Source organism: Papio anubis, chromosome 1 (assembly GCF_008728515.1).
Source record: "Papio anubis isolate 15944 chromosome 1, Panubis1.0, whole genome shotgun sequence".
Classification (NCBI taxonomy): domain Eukaryota; kingdom Metazoa; phylum Chordata; class Mammalia; order Primates; family Cercopithecidae; genus Papio; species Papio anubis.
The window spans coordinates 165,366,264-165,385,122 of record NC_044976.1 but is presented as its reverse complement, the minus strand read 5'-3'; the positions used below and the strand labels follow the sequence as shown (position 1 = coordinate 165,385,122).

The 18,859-nt window shown below is 33.5% G+C and overlaps 1 protein-coding gene across 5 annotated transcripts in view; it reads right to left on the bottom strand.

Moving 5' to 3' along the window:
* KCNT2 (potassium sodium-activated channel subfamily T member 2) overlaps positions 1-18,859 on the bottom strand; it is a 411,763-nt gene that overhangs the window by 272,165 nt on the left and 120,739 nt on the right. For all 5 annotated transcript variants that reach the window (XM_009191034.4, XM_009191039.4, XM_009191043.4 and 2 more), the window contains exons 4-5: positions 10,634-10,682; positions 7,497-7,556 (exon numbers count right to left, since the gene is read on the bottom strand). In XM_009191034.4, coding sequence (XP_009189298.2) covers positions 7,497-7,556; positions 10,634-10,682 — 109 coding nt within the window. The remainder of the gene's footprint in view (positions 1-7,496; positions 7,557-10,633; positions 10,683-18,859) is intronic.

Sequence of the window (18,859 nt, the reverse complement as noted above, 5' to 3'; positions counted from 1 at the left end):
CATATAAACAAAAGCCTTTTATCTCTCATGGCTCTCTTCTCTTCATTTCCATTTATAACACATTAGACTTTTATGATTCTTATTTAATTATCTGTCTAGGTTGAGTTTGTTTCTGATTTTTCTTCCACATTAAAGCCAGAAGAATCTTTCTACAATGCCAAATTCCCATTGCTCACATAATAAAATCCAAACTCATCACTGTATTGCATGAAATTTCACAATTTAAACTCTGGCTACTAGCTTGGCTTGTACTTTTGATGTTTCTGTCCCTATCCTGAACTCAACCAAAGATTCATCCATGCTGAATTTTATATCCATCACTGAACAAGCTAAGCTACTTTATGCTTGTATACCTCTGCCCACATCTGTCCCCCTAGCTGTAATATTACACCTCCACACCTTCAATACTAATCCCCTTGGCAAGCACCTGCAACATTTCAGTGAACTAATTTTTTAACATGCTTGTGGGGGCTCAATTAATATCATGAATGAGTAAATGATACTCCCAGCTATTTCATACATACTCTTCCCCTTCTTTGATATAGTTATTTTATTTTTGGAGCTTAAATATTTGCATTTCTTTCCATTGGATCCAAATGATCTCATTTGAAAGAATGGCATTGTTTAAAACCTTTATACTTCAAGTAATCACGTAGAAATGATCAAACTTGTAATTGCAGAGCCAACTGAAATTTTCTGGAGGAAAGGATTCAAGAGTTCTTGTTTATATGCCAATGTTAAGTAATTTCATCCATGTTTCAGCTTCAATTTATAATCAGTAATAAGCAGAAATAAGTAATGACTTCCAGTATTGTATCAATAGCCTGAATCAGTATTTTATCTCTTGAGATTCTGACTCAGATCAACTGCTTAATCCACTGCTTCACATCAATGCCTCAAAAGCACTTTACATATAGTATTTCTAAAGCAAAACTTATGACTTGCTCCCTGACTTATCTCCCAGTAGCACAACCCAAAAATCCTGGAGAAACTTTTTAAATTTTCCTTTCACATTATAATATAGTTATACTTACACTATAATTTATCAATAAGACCTACTAACTTGTAAATAGATCTTGAGATTTTCTAGTTTTTATTTCAGCTCAGTTCTCACTTTTTGACTTGTTAAGCCTAATTAGCCACCATCTCTTCATTCTTGCCCCATTCCAATTCATCTACTGCACTATTACCTATCTCCTGCACCTTCACCCCAGAACAGGCCTACTTTTCAGAACTATTCAGACACTTACACGACAAAGACAAAAATGTGATTATATCATACAAGACACTATTTCATTTGTCTCTTGTTGACATCTCCAACCTTAAAGATCATTCCTTCCATAGATGTAATATATAAAGTATATTCACTGCTTAGAACATGACTTATGTATACTTTTGCATATAACTCTTCAAGAGGCTTGGAAAAGCTTTACCTTTCTTTCCAACTTCACTTTGCCAAGTTAACTCATACCTGCCTTTCAGCTCGCAACCGAAATCTGAGTTTTTAGAGGCTTTCCTTGCCCCTTCATCATATGCCCTCTAGGCAGGATCTCCCCCGACATTAGGCTTCTTGATCCTCCATCAATTTCTTTCACGTCATTTTTTTTCACGTCAGTTTGTATTTATATACTTAATACATTACAACATTTTAAACTCTGTGAGGTCAAGGTCAGGACAAGTATATTTCAGGATTGCATGCTCTGCTCCTAGCACAGTGCTCGACAGTCTGAATCTCCTAAATAAAAACTGTTGGTACATTATGTCAACCATGGATTGTTGCTTCACAACACATGTATGCATATATGTGTGTGTTTGTGTAAGTTTGTGACACATGAATGAACTTCCCACAGAGGACTAATTTTCATGGTCTAAAATTGTACAGTGGGGCAACGTATTTATTGCTAAAAATAAATGCATCTCTTTTCAGTTATATGCATTGAGCTTCATTCTAAGATTTCAGGTTGTCTTCTGAACTATGAGATACATCCATAAATTATCTTTCTTAAAAATAGCTAATGAAACATAAATATAGAAAGGATCTACAAGTTTCATTGGCCAAGAAAGAGTCCCAATAAGCCTAAATCACAAAAACCTAAGGATAAATGCTAGTATGGTGAAAAAAAGCACGCATTCATACAATGCCACTATGTAAGAAAACCAAGAAATAAAATTGAAAGGCAAGCACAATGCCTTTCAAAATTATATTAAATACATTTTCATTTCATCTTATTTTCATGAAGGAGATTAAAAGCATTATTCTTCTTCCAAAAAGTAACTTCTTTAGTTTCTGGGTAGTAGCTGTATCTGCTCTCAGTGGCCAGTCCTCCCTATGTTCCTCTTCTTATTGATAGAATTCAATAAAATATAAAGAAATCTCAATCCAATTAGTCTACATTTAGCATGGACACATCATTTTTAACCAATAATAATGCAGGAAAATATGCGATTTTCTAAAATGCATCACACTTTTATTTTTTTCATAAAGAAACATGGAATCTTGGAACTACTATCTGTGCAACCCTAAAGAGCACTTTAAAAATTAAATTAGTTACAGCAGTTTATTTGTTGCATGCCCAGATTAGACCAAGGAACATCTTGTAAATACTTTTTACTCTTAAATATTAAGTATAACTGTATTTTAAAGTATTTAATACAAGGTTGGTAATTTGTCTTCTTTGGATGAATTTAAAATAGTGTAGTAACGCTATGGCGGTCTTATTTTGTATTTCTGCATATAAACCCAACAATATTTAGATTTACCATTTTCAGGGCAAGATAAGCAAAATCAACAGTATCTGGTATTCAGGAGTCCTGGACTAAATTCTTTGTTCTTTTCCAGAAATAAGCCAGTATGGTGTTAAACTTTCAAAATTGTTGCTTTTTGTAATGTGATTATGGAAAAAAAAATTGGAGATTTAACAAAAAGGTTCTAGGTATGATGAATTTTTATGTGTGGAGGTTTGGAAATTGTGCAGGAGTTTGTTTTTGTTTCCTTTTGATTTAATGAATGTGTGTGCATAAATAGAACTTTATTTTGAAAGCAGTTGATAAAGAATTAGAGGGTATTTATGACGACAAAAGAATAAGAACTTTAGTTTTGGGTGATTACCATGTTTGTTTTGCCAACTAGCTATAAACATGAATGGAATGATGATTTAAGCACAGACCTGCACTTCTGTATGACAGAAGACAAAATAAGTTCATGTCATGGATGCTAATTCATTATCTGCTAAACTCAACATGTACTTTAATAGTTCTAGCTAATTTCACTTTAACATAGCCTGGTTTTCAAAACCTACAGTCTCAATGAAAGTTAAAACTATTTTAGTTGTTAATGATTTAGTTATGTTTATTTTAGAATGTCTAATTTCAAGAATTATAAAGTACTTGTATAATGCTGTATTAAGTGTATTTTTTAAATAATATATACACATATAGGCATATATATCTCTCTCTATAAATATACATAAATAAACAAATACAAGAAAGTTATATATGGATTTGCTATTAATATTACTATTTCAGAAGTATAAGTATCAAAGAATAATATCAGCAGTGGATACAATTGCTGGTGCAATACAATATCCATTTCTGTGTGTCTGTATAGTACTTTTCTTTAAAAAATCTAACTTAGTCAGGCATGTTGGCTCATGCCTATAATCCCAGCACTTTGGGAGGCTGAGGAGGCAGCCAGATCACTTGAGCCCAGGAGTTCCAGACCAGCCTAAGCAACATAACAAAATCCCATCTCTTAAAAAAAAAACAAATGCAAATATTAGTCAGGTGTGGTGGTGCACACTTGCAGTCCCAAGCCACTCAGGAAGGTGAGGCAAGTGGATCTATACTGCCTAGGAGGTAGAGGCAATCATGCCACTGCACTCCAGCTTGAGCAACAGAGTGAGAACCCTGTCTCAAAAAAAAAAAAAAAAAAAAAAAATCTATGTTGAAGGAAGAAGTAGTTTTAAATTCTGCTACCAAAACATGCCTTATTTAGAGACCATAAAAGACTACCAATTACTTGGTTTACTCATTCTAAAAAAATTATTGAACACTCTATTGAAGGGACCAAAGAGATTCACAGATTAGACTATATTTATGAAAGGAAAAAGAAGATAATTAACAGCAACCTATCCTTCTACTGTCACATAACTCCTATTTATCCTATCTGTTTTCTCTGTAACACACTGGACTTAACTGCTGTCTACATTTCCTCCATCGAAGCCATTAATGTTTATGAGGGTTGAAATGGAAATATTATATATCATCTAGCTCTGCACGCTAGGCCTTATAATTTTCTGCTCTAATTTTATAAATTATAAGCAATAATTGATTATAAATGTCATCATCATATGATTGCAATGAAAAATTATCTTGAATGGATACGTGTTTTTAAAAGGCTTTTAAAATTAGAGCTAAAAGTTCTATTAGCAAAACATCAACCTTAATTTCATATTACATTTTATCCAGAAGTTGGAACAAATGCATCTTCAAATGTAGATTAATATTTTGGCCATGTTACAGTTCTATATATACTCCTGTACTAGTGGAAGGGATAGGATTAATTTGCTCCAAAACATGCAGGCCCAAATTTTAAGCATACCATTATTTATATATTACATTTGACATTTATCATACATATGTATGCATGTATATTAATGAACATTAAAGATAAGATCTGGGATATTAATTTATTTGATTTTTTAATTTTGTTTTATTTTTCTAGTTACTCAATATCCAGATTCATCAATCAGGACATATTTATAGTGCATGTATTTTGACAAGGAGATATACTAATAAACCCTTAAAAGACCTTTCTTCAGCATCTTCATCTATATTGCTTATTATTGATTTAGTACTTTCTAGGTAATTTAGGGATGTGTGGTTACCATGTGTAAGTTCTTTCATTTCCCTTCCCTAGCTCTAATTTATTTCTTGATCCACCACTTTCCACCTTCTGCACTCTCCAAAGAGAATGGAGACTTTCCAAAACTAATCATTAAACCTCAGGTTTCTATTCCAGCTTACTTACTTCTTACTTATTACAAACTTTCCTGTAATATTTTACTCCTGCCTTGTAGTTTCTCTCTTTTTTAAACAATGCAGATTTTTTTTATCACGAAGCAGTCATCCTTGCTTCATCCTACTACTTTGAGTAAGCACCTGCCCCAGTCAAACAACATTCTCCATTTAACAATTTTGACACTCAATTGTATTCCATTATAGCTGACCTACTGTAAGCCAATAGCAAATGACCTCCTAATTTGTAAACTCAATATCCTTTTCTCAGACTTCTCACACTTGACATAGCACACGTGCTTTTATATAATACTTTTTGTTCCTCAGACATTTCTAACATCCTATGTCTTCTCATAAATTTTAATTAATCTACCTATATTTTTTAAAGCTGTCATTCTTTTGTTTTTATACTTTCTTATTCATCAATCTGACATCCTTAGAAATTGGTGTTTTTTTTTTTTAAGATGGCAATAATGAGAATTAAAAAGAAAAAAAAAGTGAGCCTGAAAAAAGGGTGTGTTTGTAAAAACTTCTTGTTCTAAATTTAGAATTAAATAATAGTCTGAAGAACGTTAACTTCAAAACTCTTATGTTTTAAAAAGTGAGACAGGGACAGACGCAGTGGCTCACGCCTGTAACCCCAGCCATTTGGGAGGCTGAGGTGGGAGGATCACCTGACCAGAGGAGTTTGAGACCAGCTTGGGCAACAGGCAAAATCATGTCTCTACAAAAAAAACACACAAAAATTAGCCAGGTGGTGGTGTGCACCTATAGTCTCAGCTAGTCAAGACAGTAGGGAGAATTGCTTGAGCCCAGGGGGAGTTGAAGGTGCAGTGAGCCATAATTGTGCTACTGCTCTCCAGCTTGGGTGACAGTGTAAGACCTTTTCTCAAAAAATAATAAAAAAGTGAGAAAGAAATTGAGGTGCTAGATATGAGTTCCCTGAAAACAAAACCTTGAGTACACTTGATAGAGTAGATGAAAAAGCTATTAACAAAAATTAGTAATGATTATGACAACCATTCCAATGACTTGCTAACTTTTCTAACTTCTCTGTCTTCCCTAATTGTTCTGTTCTTCCTCCCAAACCCTCAATTTAAGCATCTCCATCAACATAAGCTTTAGTTTCCACCCTGTTGATTAATCCATCCATGATGGATTCTCATGGCTTCCTTTACTATCAAGAAGTCTTAATGATGAACATGACTGTCAAGTCTTAATAAATGTCTCCCTCAAAAGTTCCAGCATTTCATTCTCAATTGCATACCTTATTTATCTGTGTGTTCACCAGTACCTGAAATTCATCACCTCCAGAACTAATTCCATTATTTAATCTATGTGGATCCCAATCTGACTTTTTTCTTGATACAACTGTTTCTTAGTTTTACTACCATATTTCCAGTCATTAAAACTCAGAAACTGTTAGAATGTTATGAATTTCCTTCTCTTCGCCTCTCTCAACCCATCAGTTGATGATTTCTTTAGCTTCTACCTTCATAATTAATCTTTCATTAAAGCTGGCAAATCTTTTCATCCAGCCAAAATCTTACTGTCAGTTTTCCTTTCATACTGCAACATATCTTAACTGAGCACATGAACTTCACCATAATGTCTATTTGACCTGAACTGCATAGAGATTCTGAACTAATATTCCTAAAACTGAATTTCAATTACAGAATCTTGTGGTAGTCATCTCCCATCAACTTAAAAATACACGCTACTATACAATGCCCATATTCTAGACAAATATATTTATTATTCCTCCAATTTTACATGTAAAGTCCTTCCTTTATGCCTTTGTGAATTTTATCAATCTCTATTGTGCTGTCTTTTCATCTTGCCTTATTGAAATCACTGAGGTTCAAGGACTAGTGTTTCCTTTTCATTCTATGATATGAGCTCTCTCTATAAAACCCCACAGTACTTTTTTGACATCACTGGAAGCACCTATTATATTCTGCTTTTATTATTATTATCCGTATGATGTTCTGCTGTAACCCCCCTTTTCCTGATTGTAAACTCATTGAGAAGAGAATCATGTGAAGTATAGAGCTCTCCATTAAATAGGAGCTCAATAAATATTTGTTAAATCACGTTAGCCAAACAAAGCTTTATCAAAAATAAGATAATTTATTAAAATAATTCCTAACAGATATGTTTTTACTTTCTCAATATTTTGTGTACAAATCAGAAAAAAAATGTTGAATACAATAAAGCTGAACCATTCCATTTGCTTGCCTCACTAATGCATGCATATAATGGGTAAGTAAACCCATAGGAAGTAGCAAAGCATTTGTAAGTCATCAAGGAAAACATTACCATATTAATAGAGCTTTTTATCACCTACTGGAGAGGCTCAAAACAAAGTGGCTCAAGAAGAGTCAGCCTTACCCTCAAGTGCAAATTATAAATAAAGGAATACTGAGTAAACACTACCAATGTGTTCTATCAGTGGGAAACTGCTAATTAAAATAACTTACCTTATAACTAAGATAACCAAGTAATATTGTTTCAAACAGACTTATCAATGCCACTGAAACCTGAAAGATAAATTGCAACTTAATGAGAAAACACAATACAATTAAATTATATATATTCTTGACTATACTACTAATTTTATTTAAATATATGTGCATGTATACATATATGGGTGTATAATAGGACTTATTAGGTGGAACTTTAACATCTATACACACATGACAGGCTGCTGGCCAGAGTTTGCTGTCTCCTGTACTACAGCTTAGTTTTCATAAATTCTAATACTCCTTAATAAACTATTTTTATTTATTATTCAAAATGTAAAGGTGGTATTGAAATAGACTGGCTGAAGTTTACATGATATATAAAGAACAGGTTCTTTTATGTGTGTGTTTAGTTTAAAAAAAAAAAAATTTAATAGAAATGGGGTCTTGCAATGTTGTCCGGGCTGGTCTCGAGCCCCTGGGCTCAAGCAATCCACCCACCTCAGCCTTCCTAAGTGCTAGGATTACAGGCGTGAGCCACTATGCCCAGCTACGTGTGTGTGTTTCTAATACATAAAATCACACATAACTCTCCACCACAGATAACCGCTCTATCCCAGAAGCATGATCATCTGTACCAAAATCAGCATTTCTCTTCAGAAAATCCAGAAAAAGAAATAATACACTCTTCAAGTTTAATGGTATATTCAATCCTATCACCCATGTCAAACAAAATAAAAAGACTACATCTTTGAATACTAAATAAAATGGACCATACTAGCACTTCAAAATACTTTCAGATTTTATCTGAATGAATTTCATAACCAATTCCCCTTGTGCAGATAGAAGTGTTAGTCCTATCTTCCTATGTATGCTTCTATCTTTTTCTATATTCTCTATTGTATACATCATCTCTACTGCTAACTACCAAAAATACATTACTATGCCACAAAAAGTAACAAGAAAAGATAATAAAATTATTCTGTGTTAAATACTCTACAAACTTAGGATGGATAAATAGAATCTAATAAGCAAATATAAACAAAGAGTGACTCAGGTAAATATGTATGTTTATAGATTTTTGAGATTTAAGACTATTTGAATGAGAATGGCAGATACCCTGGAGATTACATTTTTTCTTCTGTTGGGATAAAATCTTTGAATTTAAAAGAATATTAAAACATGAGAACAATAAGAAAACAGACAAAATGCTTAGCAGTGTAAACTAAAATATGTTCAGAAGTATGTGTAGTAACCAGGCATTATTATGAGAGAAAACTCAAATTCTTTCATTTTCTCCATAAATCCGCTAAATCATAATTACTCATGCTTTTTTGTAGAAGTACATAGCATTAGATGATCTCTAGAGCATTTTTAACATGTTACTCAAAGTGCTATTTAAAAAAGAGCACTGTTGTTATTTTAAAATATCACTATTTCAAAAAGCAATTTGAGTAGATCAAAATATATTTGAAGATAATGTACGGCTATTCATGAAACAATTTATTTTAAATGTACACTTAATTGAAGGATAGCTCAGAGATGAAAAGACTACATTTTAAAGAACATTTCAACAATTTCAGAGTTATTTATAAATTAATATGATATTGCAACAAAAGTCAGAGTAAGGCAATGTAAAAAACAACTTGACTTTAACAAACCATAAAACACTCAGCCATATTAAAAACTTGATTTTGGCCAGGCGTGGTGGCTCACGCCTGTAATCCCAACACTTTGGGAGGCCGAGGCAGGAGGATCACAAGGGCAGGAGATCGAGACCATCCTCGGTAACACAGTGAAATCCCGTCTCTACTAAAAATACAAAAAAAATTAGCCAGGCGTGGTGGCGGGCGCCTGTAGTCCCAGCTACTCGGGAGGCTGAGACAGTAGAATGGCATGAACTCGGGAGGTGGAGCTTGCAATGAGCCGAGATTGTGCCACTGCACTCCAGCTTGGGTGACAGAGCGAGACTCCGTCTCAAAAAAAAAAAAAAAAAAAAAAAAACTTGATTTCATGGTTATGATCACAATGTACACATATTTTAATTCATTATCACATACAAATATGCAGACTTTTAAGGCATGACTTAAAAATCTGGAATGTGGAATGGGTGTAGAATGAGAGATATTGAAGAAATTGAAGTGTGAGAACATAGGAAGGGGGTGGCTGATGAGAAATTGCTTGATGAATGTAACACACATTATTTGAGTGATGGATACAGTAAAACGCTAGACTTCACTACTAAGCAAAATAGCTAGGTAATAACATTGCACTTGTACCCCATAAACGTATACAACTTTATGAATAAATAAATAAAGTATTTTAAAGATTGCTCCTAAGCAGTGAGTCTTAAAGTCTTTCCTCCAGACTCAAGTGTCTTCCAACCTCCAATTCTTTTTGATGTTGGTGATTCTATTCTTCCGATTAATTTGTAATTTTTAAAAGTAACAGAAAATAAAAAGGATCGGTAGGAAGTAAACAGAAGTACAGGAGATAGAAACTTACAAAAAGTTTGCTGGGCATGAAATTCAACAGAAAACAAAACAAAACAAAGAAATAACGAAGACTCTAGGGAACACCTCAACAATATAAATCAGACATGTGCTCTTTCATATTTTCGTGGCCTTTCTTAAAGACTCCTTTTATGCTATGGCATACTTTTGGTTTTATTTACATGATGAGTTGCTTAGGAGCTAAGCTCTCCCTATTGGTGGTATGAGTCATTGTTTCATTTGTTCATTCATTAAATCATTATTTATTGATATTCTATCATATTGCAGACACTAAGAATACAAGGCAAAAAGTAAACACAGTTATGGGCTTTGATTAACTTTAAATGAATCGTATAACAAGAATACTTAATGTAGTTTGGGAAAATCTGTGGAGCCTTAAAGCACTAGTTTACTTTGGTTTTCTCCAAACTCTCACAAGCTCTTTAAAATCTAATTCTGATCATGATGAAATCCTCAAGAGGTAGAATGCAAGGCTCAGACAAACAAGAGAAAAAAAATGAAAATATTAGTCCAAGATGTACATGAAGATTAGTCAAGTAGAAAGACAAACTCATTTTGAACATCAAAAGCTCTCCAATAGTACTTCTCTGTGAAATATGAAAACACCCAGAGATATAGGGACAAAACAAAATTGTACATAACCTGTAAGCCCCACAAAGGTAGACTTCTGTTCACCCAAAAGATATGAGACCTATAAAAAGAATAATAGTAAGTTAATTTTTTTAAATGTGAAAAATCTATTCACTTTTAAAACTCAGTTAAAGTTGGAAATATTAAAATAATGCTAGCATAAAAAAGATAAAATACCAAAATTAACATTTGAAAAAATGTTTCTGCCTTAGCTTTCTTTATGCTAATATTCATTTCTATTCCAATAAAAACTTTTTGAATTTCATTTTTGGTCACTGTTAATAAATTAAAATATGTGACATTATTTAAAGAATGATATGGGAGGGCAGAATAACCTCAAACCCTTTACTGGATAATTTTACACTGAAAAGTCACTTAATAGTCTTCTGTAAACTCTAAGATTTTCTTATTTTTAACAGGACATATATTTGAGTAACAAAATTCAACAGTATAAATAATCAGAAAAAAGTCAGTAAAAGAGTATACAAGGCAATAATATTTCAGACTTGAAGTTCTATAAAATATTTAACATACTATGAAAAAAAGTGTGACTGGGGTTAACATATTGGGCAAGACAAGAAGTAATCATCTTTACTCCCTAAAAATATATTTTCTGATGATAAAAAGGCTTATGCTCTGGAAAGAACATCAGAACACTTACTATCCTTCTAATTCTAATTTTCCACAATTTATAACCTAGCTTTGTCTACATCATTTAGTACACAGTTCATTTCAATGGTAGTCACTCACAGCAATAGACACTATTCAGAAAAAGATGAAACTAATTACATTTTCCCGAAGAGAATCAGGTGAATGGTAGTTTTCTGCATCTCATAAAATAGTACCAAATCCCACTTTATTTTGCTACTCAAAACTTGAGCATCCTTTTAGATACTTTCTTCTCCTACATCTGTAAATACTAAACTCACTAGACACCAAACCTTTTCAGTCACTGCAACCAAATATCTGCAGAATTCACTTGCTTCTTTTCATGTCTACTACCACAATCACCTTATTCTAAGATATCATTTTTCACAATTGGATGCTTGCAAAAACCTACCAGTGGGAAACCTGCACCTTATTTTGCCCTCTACCATTTTTCTTCAAGTTGCAAATACACTGATTCTTTCAAAATGTGTTTTAGATCACATTACCCTATTCCCTATTGTGTATTGCCTTTGTACTTTTGTTAGAAAAAGATCAAAACAGTTGACCCGGCAGTCTCAGACACATTCAAGTGGACACACTCCTTCCTTCTACAAGCCCTTTCTACATTCTCTCCTCTCATCCTAGAAGACTCAGCTCAGCCCTCTGTGTTTCAGGGAAACTCCCTCTGAGGATTCCACTTGATCAACTTTGTCAACTAATCTCCTGGGCCATGTCATCCATCACACCTTTCCTGTCACTCATCTCAGTGGAAGCTTTATATGTATTTGTAATGTGTTTCTTTAATGCCTGTCTCCTCACAATTACAAGCTCCATAAGATAAAATAACATATCTTTTTTACTCACCATTATAAACCCAATGGTTTGCTAAGTACATGCATATATTAAACTAGGCAACCAATTAGCAATGATAAATGGTGCCAATAAAGGCAAAGATATAACTTATGAATTCAGTATCACTGTCCTTTCTAAAACATTTTCATATGCTGAGTAACATTTGAGAAATCAGACAATAACAAGGTGTGTCAGAGTGAAGAGGGATATATCCCCAGTTTTGTAAATGGAAAAAGTATGTGCCAAAAAAGCTATACTGTTAAGTAGATAGCAATCCCTGGAAAAAAAACCTATAAAATGAGTTGCTAAACAGAAGTCTGTGAGTATTTTCGAAGAAAATTGGTAATTAACATAGACTTAGTAAAATCTGCTTGACTTTCATAATCGCCATTCTGACTGGTGTGAGATGGTATCTCATTGTGGTTTTGATTTACATTTCTCTAATGATCAGTGATGCTGAGCTTTTTTCTCATATGCTCATTGGCTGCGTAAATGTCTTCTTTTGAGAAATGTATGTTAACAAACAATGCTCAGTTTTTGATGGGGTTGTTTGTTTCTTTCATGTAAATTTGTTTTAGTTCCTTGTAAATTCTGGATATTAGACCTTTGTCAGATGGGTAGATTGCAAAAATTTTCTCCCATTATGTAGGCTGCCTGATGTTAACTTTGATTATAGTTTATTTTGCTGTGCACCAGCTCTTTAGTTTAATAAGATCCTATTTGTCAATTCTGGCTTTTGTGGCAATTACTTTTGGCATTTTTGTCATGAAGTCTTTGCCCGTGCTTACTTCCTGAATGGTATTGCCTGGGGCTTCTTCTAGGGCTTTTATGGTTTTGGGTTTTACATTTAAGTCTTTAATCAATCTTGAGCTAATTTTTGTATAAGGTGTAAGGAAGGGGTCCAGTTTCAGTTTTCTGCATACGGCTAGCCAGTTTTCCCAGTACCATTTATTGAATAGCAGATGCTTTTTGAAAAGTCAAGAAACAATAGATGATGAAGAGTTAGGAACGCTTTTACACTACACTGTTGGTGAGAATGTAAATTAGTTCAACCATTGTGGGAAACAGTATGACAATTCCTCAAGAAGCTAGAACCAGAAATACCATTTGACCTGGGTATACAACCAAATACCATTGCTGGGTATGTAACCAAAGCAGTATACATCATTCTACTCTAAAGACACATGCAAACGTATGTTTATTGCAGCACTATTTACAATAGCAAAGTCAGGGAACCAACCAGAATGCCTAAAAATGATAAACTGGATAAAAAAATGTACATATACACCATGGAATACTATGCAGCCATAAAAAGGAATGAGATCTTGTCCTTTTCAGGAACATGGATGAAGCTAGAAGTCATCATCCGCAGCAAACACAGGAACAGAAAATCAAACACCACGTTATCACTCATAAGTAGGAGTTGAACAATGAGATCACATGGACACACAGATGGGAACAACACATACCAGGGCCTATTGGGGCTGGGGAGGGGCAGAGGTGGAAACTTAGAAAAAATAATAATAAATTTAGTTTAAGACTTTTACACTGCCAGTATAGCAGATTTGGTGAAATTAATACTTTTTTAAAGGGTCCAAATGAAATAATTTTCTAACGTGTATATCTGAAATTTGTAATAAAATCAACTTCATATTTTAAAAATTCTGAAAAAAGTCTGCTTACATCAAACTAATAGCATTTTCTTTGGTCTGTGATATTGGTAGACAATTGAAATGTCATAAAGAATTTAAATAAGAGTTTTAAAAAAGACATACTTATTTTCCAGGCTAGACTGTGTCTTATGAAATCGACTTCAGAATCTATTAAAAAAAAAGTTCTACAAATCTCTGATATATAAATTTCAAGGAGATCTCCAATTGAAAGACATACTTTTATCAGTTTCCTTAACATTAAATTGGATAAATACAGAGAAGGAAATGTAAACATTTTGGTAAAAACTAGTGTTCAAGCCCTCCTTCATAAAATGAATTTATCATGAAAAAAAGAATGTGGGATCTAATCTGCACATTCCTAGATAACCTCCAAAATAAATGAGGAGTGAAACTAAAACTGACAGCCAAATGATAATTTCAAATGAACATTTAATCTCATTGACAGAAAAACACTAGGAGAAAAGAAAACATGCACAATAATATTTATTTTGGTATGATTTATAGCAAGAGAGTAACTGGAATCTACCTGAATATCCAACAAGAAGAGAATTTAAGTAGCAGATGCATCATCATCAAGTAAAACAACAAAAACATTACAACTAAGGAAAAAGTCATTAAAATATTGCTTTAGGTCATACCTGTACGTGTATGTTATCTATAATCTATACGTCTGTGTATAGAGAGAATTTGTAAATAATTAGTCATTAAAAATGCTAAAAATACTTATTCTAGGTGTTGTGATATAAGATAATTTTTACTTCCTTGTCATATATATCTATATAGTAATATGCATGAAACATTTTTAAATAATAAAACCAAATTTCCCTTTTCAAAAATACAAAAATTAAATAAAAAATGCAAACCAAAACTCAAATATATATCATTTAGTTATTCTGAATTAGACTATCCTGTTGATAAAATTCATGTATGAAGCATTATTATGAAAACTAAAGGAACCATACCAAACAATGTAAGGAAAAGCAAAAGTTAAATACAGGAACTTAGTAATGTAGCCTTGGCCACTTTTCCCAGAACACTTATGAACTGTCTTAAAAGTAGGAAAACAGATGGTAAAAGTGTGAGAACAGCTTTGGCAGAGGAGGTGGGAGTCAGGGGGTGAATATGTTTAGCAGAAGAACAAAGCATTTGAAAGTAATAGGGTTAACATGCAGGACATAATTCATATGAAAGGACAGGTTGCTCACAAACCCAAGATGAACTCAAAGACCAATAGCACTAAAAAAAACTAATATAAGTTTGTAATGTATTAACAAATAATAAATAAAACAGGAGGGTAAATTATACAACTCCCCTGACCATAATATACAGTGAAATCTGAATACTAGATATGATACTAAGCCCACATTTCAAGACGAACATAAAATATGTAATACGCATCCAAAAACTAGGTGACCAAAATATGAAAGCATATGAGTCTTGCCAGTATGATACAAAGACTTTTCAGTGTTTGAATCCTTTCAAAACATTGGAAATATTTAATCCCAGGTTAGACAACCAACTATCAAGGATGTTAGAGAGAAGACTAATAACTAACTCTTTGAAAGAATGGACATTAAGGGCCCTTCCACCAGACATAACATTGGCTGTGACAGAGTTGGCTTTAATTAACATTCATTCTCCCCTTTCCATGGCACAGAGTCAAGTGCAAAAAAGTCACTCTTCAGTCAACTACATTTCTCAGTCTTTGTGTCAAGGTATGATGATATAACTGGTTCTCACATGGGATCTGAGTATGAAGTACAAGTAAAAGTGATGTTTGTTGTTTGTTGGCCAATAATTTTTAAAAATATATATGCCTTCTCCAAGCTCTCTTTCACTTTCTGAAAGCTGGATGTAAAGATTCTGGTCTTAGGACAACACAAAATCACAGAATGCAGGGGGCTTGTACATATAACACCTATCATGTTATGGAGTGAGTGTGTGTGTGTGTGTCTCTGTGTGTGTATGTTTGTGTATGTGAATCATTATATGGAGAAAAAGTTCACAATGACCAAAAACACCAGTATTAGTCTCCAGTATTAGACTCCAGTAAACAAAAAAAAAATACTTTTAAATGTTTGAGATTTGTTAGAGAACTTAGTTCTACTTTATTCTAAAAAAATAAGAAGAAAAGATCTACATTAAAATATTCATTCCTATTGATTATTAAATATTTAAGAGCTATTGTCAAAATTCCATTTCTTCCTTTAATAGTTGTTACCCTGAGGAAGAAATAATATTTAAAATTTGAATTCCACTTAAACACACTGTTTGCTATATTAGGCTTTGATTTTAACTGGAATCCAAATACCATAAAATAGGAGCCTGTTCATGTGCTTCTTACCTGTGTCTCTATCACTTGATGTTAAAAACAAATGATCATTTCAACAATTTTTAAATTGGAAACAGATACATGACTTTGGACACAGCGATGAACTGCAAGCATCAGCAGGCAATGAGTTAATACTGATGGCTCATCTTTCAATGTAATTTATAAACTACATGCTGCAGGTGTGCTTCCTTTGCTAACATCTTTAAATCATTTACTACACATTGCATGTACATCACAGTTTGCCATTCACACATCATATATTAAGAGTAAAATTAGTTTAATATTCTTCAGGTTTTCCATATTATAACATTTTCATAACAGTTTTGATTCCTAAAAGGGATTTAAAAACAAAGCAAAGCTGCACAAAATATCTGCAGACTTATCATGTCAGAAGCTCTAATTAAATAAATCTCTTTGCTTAATTAGCCTCATTATTTTAAAATAGAGCCTGCGCCCATAAAGGCGACTTCTGTTTTTCATTAACTAATACTGCACTGACAATGGGAACTAAACAGAACATTGTATTCAAAATGGAACCATAAATGTTTTTTAATTACCATAATCTGATTTTTCAAATGTATATCCTCTATAATTATGGCCAAATATTTTTAGTGATATTACATAGAAGTTAATTGTAGGAAACTTCGTTCCTCTTAATGTTTTCAAATAATATAATTTTACTCTGCTAACACCCACCAAATGCCCTTTTACCCTTAGAAGGATTCCATCATGCCTCGTTTTATGATTTTCAGGTCTCGCTAGTGTACTTTTTATTTATAAATCACCACATTTTAAAAATAATTCTGATATGATTGTAGAATAATTTGTTACATGAACCATTTTAATAACACTGACATCTCCATCAGTAGTCCTCAATCATTTTTATTGTACAACACACTATCAATAAAATTGCTGAGCATCATTTCATTAATTCAGCAGCATTCACTGACCTACCAAGTCCTGTGCTTAGTGTGAGAGCTACAGAGGAAAACACGGCATGGTTCTTGCCCTTGGTGAGCACATAGAAAGGACTGATAAGTGAATGGCAATATCAAGGGCAATGCTTTGGCTGTTGTGAGAGAAGTATGTGGGAGAGTACCCAGAAGACACTCCTAAGCCAGAGTGGAACTGGGCTACAGGGCACAGTACCCATAAGGATTTTGGATTAACTGTTATCCAAAAAGTTGTTTTCCTGAAGGCCCTGGAAGCCAGAAGCAAGTCAAAAAAGTGTGGCTTGTGAGAGGCAGGAAACCTAATTTCCCAGAAGAAGGAGAAGAACGTTCAAAAGCCCAGAGGAAGGGAGACTGAAGAGTGTATAAGCTACTTCAAGTAGCTCAGCATAGCTGGAGTAAGGGGCTGGTGAGGTGGAGTGGGCAAAAGTTAGATTACTAAGGAACTTCTTTTACTCATGTATCCATTCATTCATTTAACAAATGACTATTGTTTCCCACTTTGTGCCAGGCTCTGGGGATTCAGGCAATGATCCCTGCTGTCCTGGAATATCCTCTCTAGTATTCATGGAATACCACAGAAAACAAATAAATGAGTAATATTAGGTAGAATATGTAAAAGAGAAACAGGATCTAAAGAAAAAAAAAGTAAAAGAAGAATGGTATTAAGGGAGTCTTATGAGGAGATTACAATTTTAAGTAGGAAGCTTCATATTATCTGAGGAAGTGCACCTTATGTTATCTGAAGGAAGAGAATCCTGGACACAAAGAAATGCCCTTATGAAGGACCTGAGCTGGGTGTGTCTGGTATGATCGAGGAACAGAGAGGGGCCAACGTGGCTGGAGCAGAATGGGTATGGGATGAGTAGTGGGTGGTGAAGTTATAAGGCCATCGTAAGTACTTTGGCACTCAGAGCAGAGCAGAGTCGTATCAAGATGTGACTTATATTTTACACAAATAGCTTCTACATTAAGAATCTATCAAAAGGGAACAAAGGCAGAATTAGCAGGAGTAATTAATTAGGAGGCTACTGCAGCACTCCAGGTGTGAGAAGGTAGCTTGTACAGACATGGTGGCATTGAGAAGTGATTGTGTGCCAGGTTTATCTTCAAAGTAGAAATGATAGAATTTTCTAAGGCATTTGTATATGCTGCAGAAAAGTAAAGAAATGACTCTAAAGCTTTTGGTACAAGCAACTTCTAGAATGTAATTGTTATCAGCTAAAATGTGGAAGGCTGTGAGTATAGCAGGGTTTGGGGGAAGGATAGAGTTTTTAATCACTGAGATGTGGAAGAGCACTGAAAAAGCTAATTGGAATACAGTGAGCCTGAAATGTCTGGACATCAAAGTAGGAAAGTTAAATATGCAGTTGGAATTTGGGGGAATGGGAACCCACTGGTTTCCTGTGGTCACTGAGTTACACAGAGATAAAAAGCATAATAAGTAGTCCCGAGGGTCTCCAAGCAGAGTGGCAAATATGAGAAAACCTCTGTTTCTTCATATATAAGGTGAGAATAATAAGATGAAGTATATACTGAAAAAAAAAAAAAAAAACCACATATAAGAAAACTAGTCTAATGACAGAAATAGCAGGAACTCCAAAATAAACAATTTTTTCACAGATTAAAAGTTTCCTGAGGATACTGAATGTTTCTGTGCATCTCTATATATTTGCTAATAGCAATGTGACTGGTACAAGCTAAGTAATAAAGATACAGTGAAATACTCATAATTATATTTCATTAGTTTTATAAAGAATTATCACAGCTTATTAAATAAAAG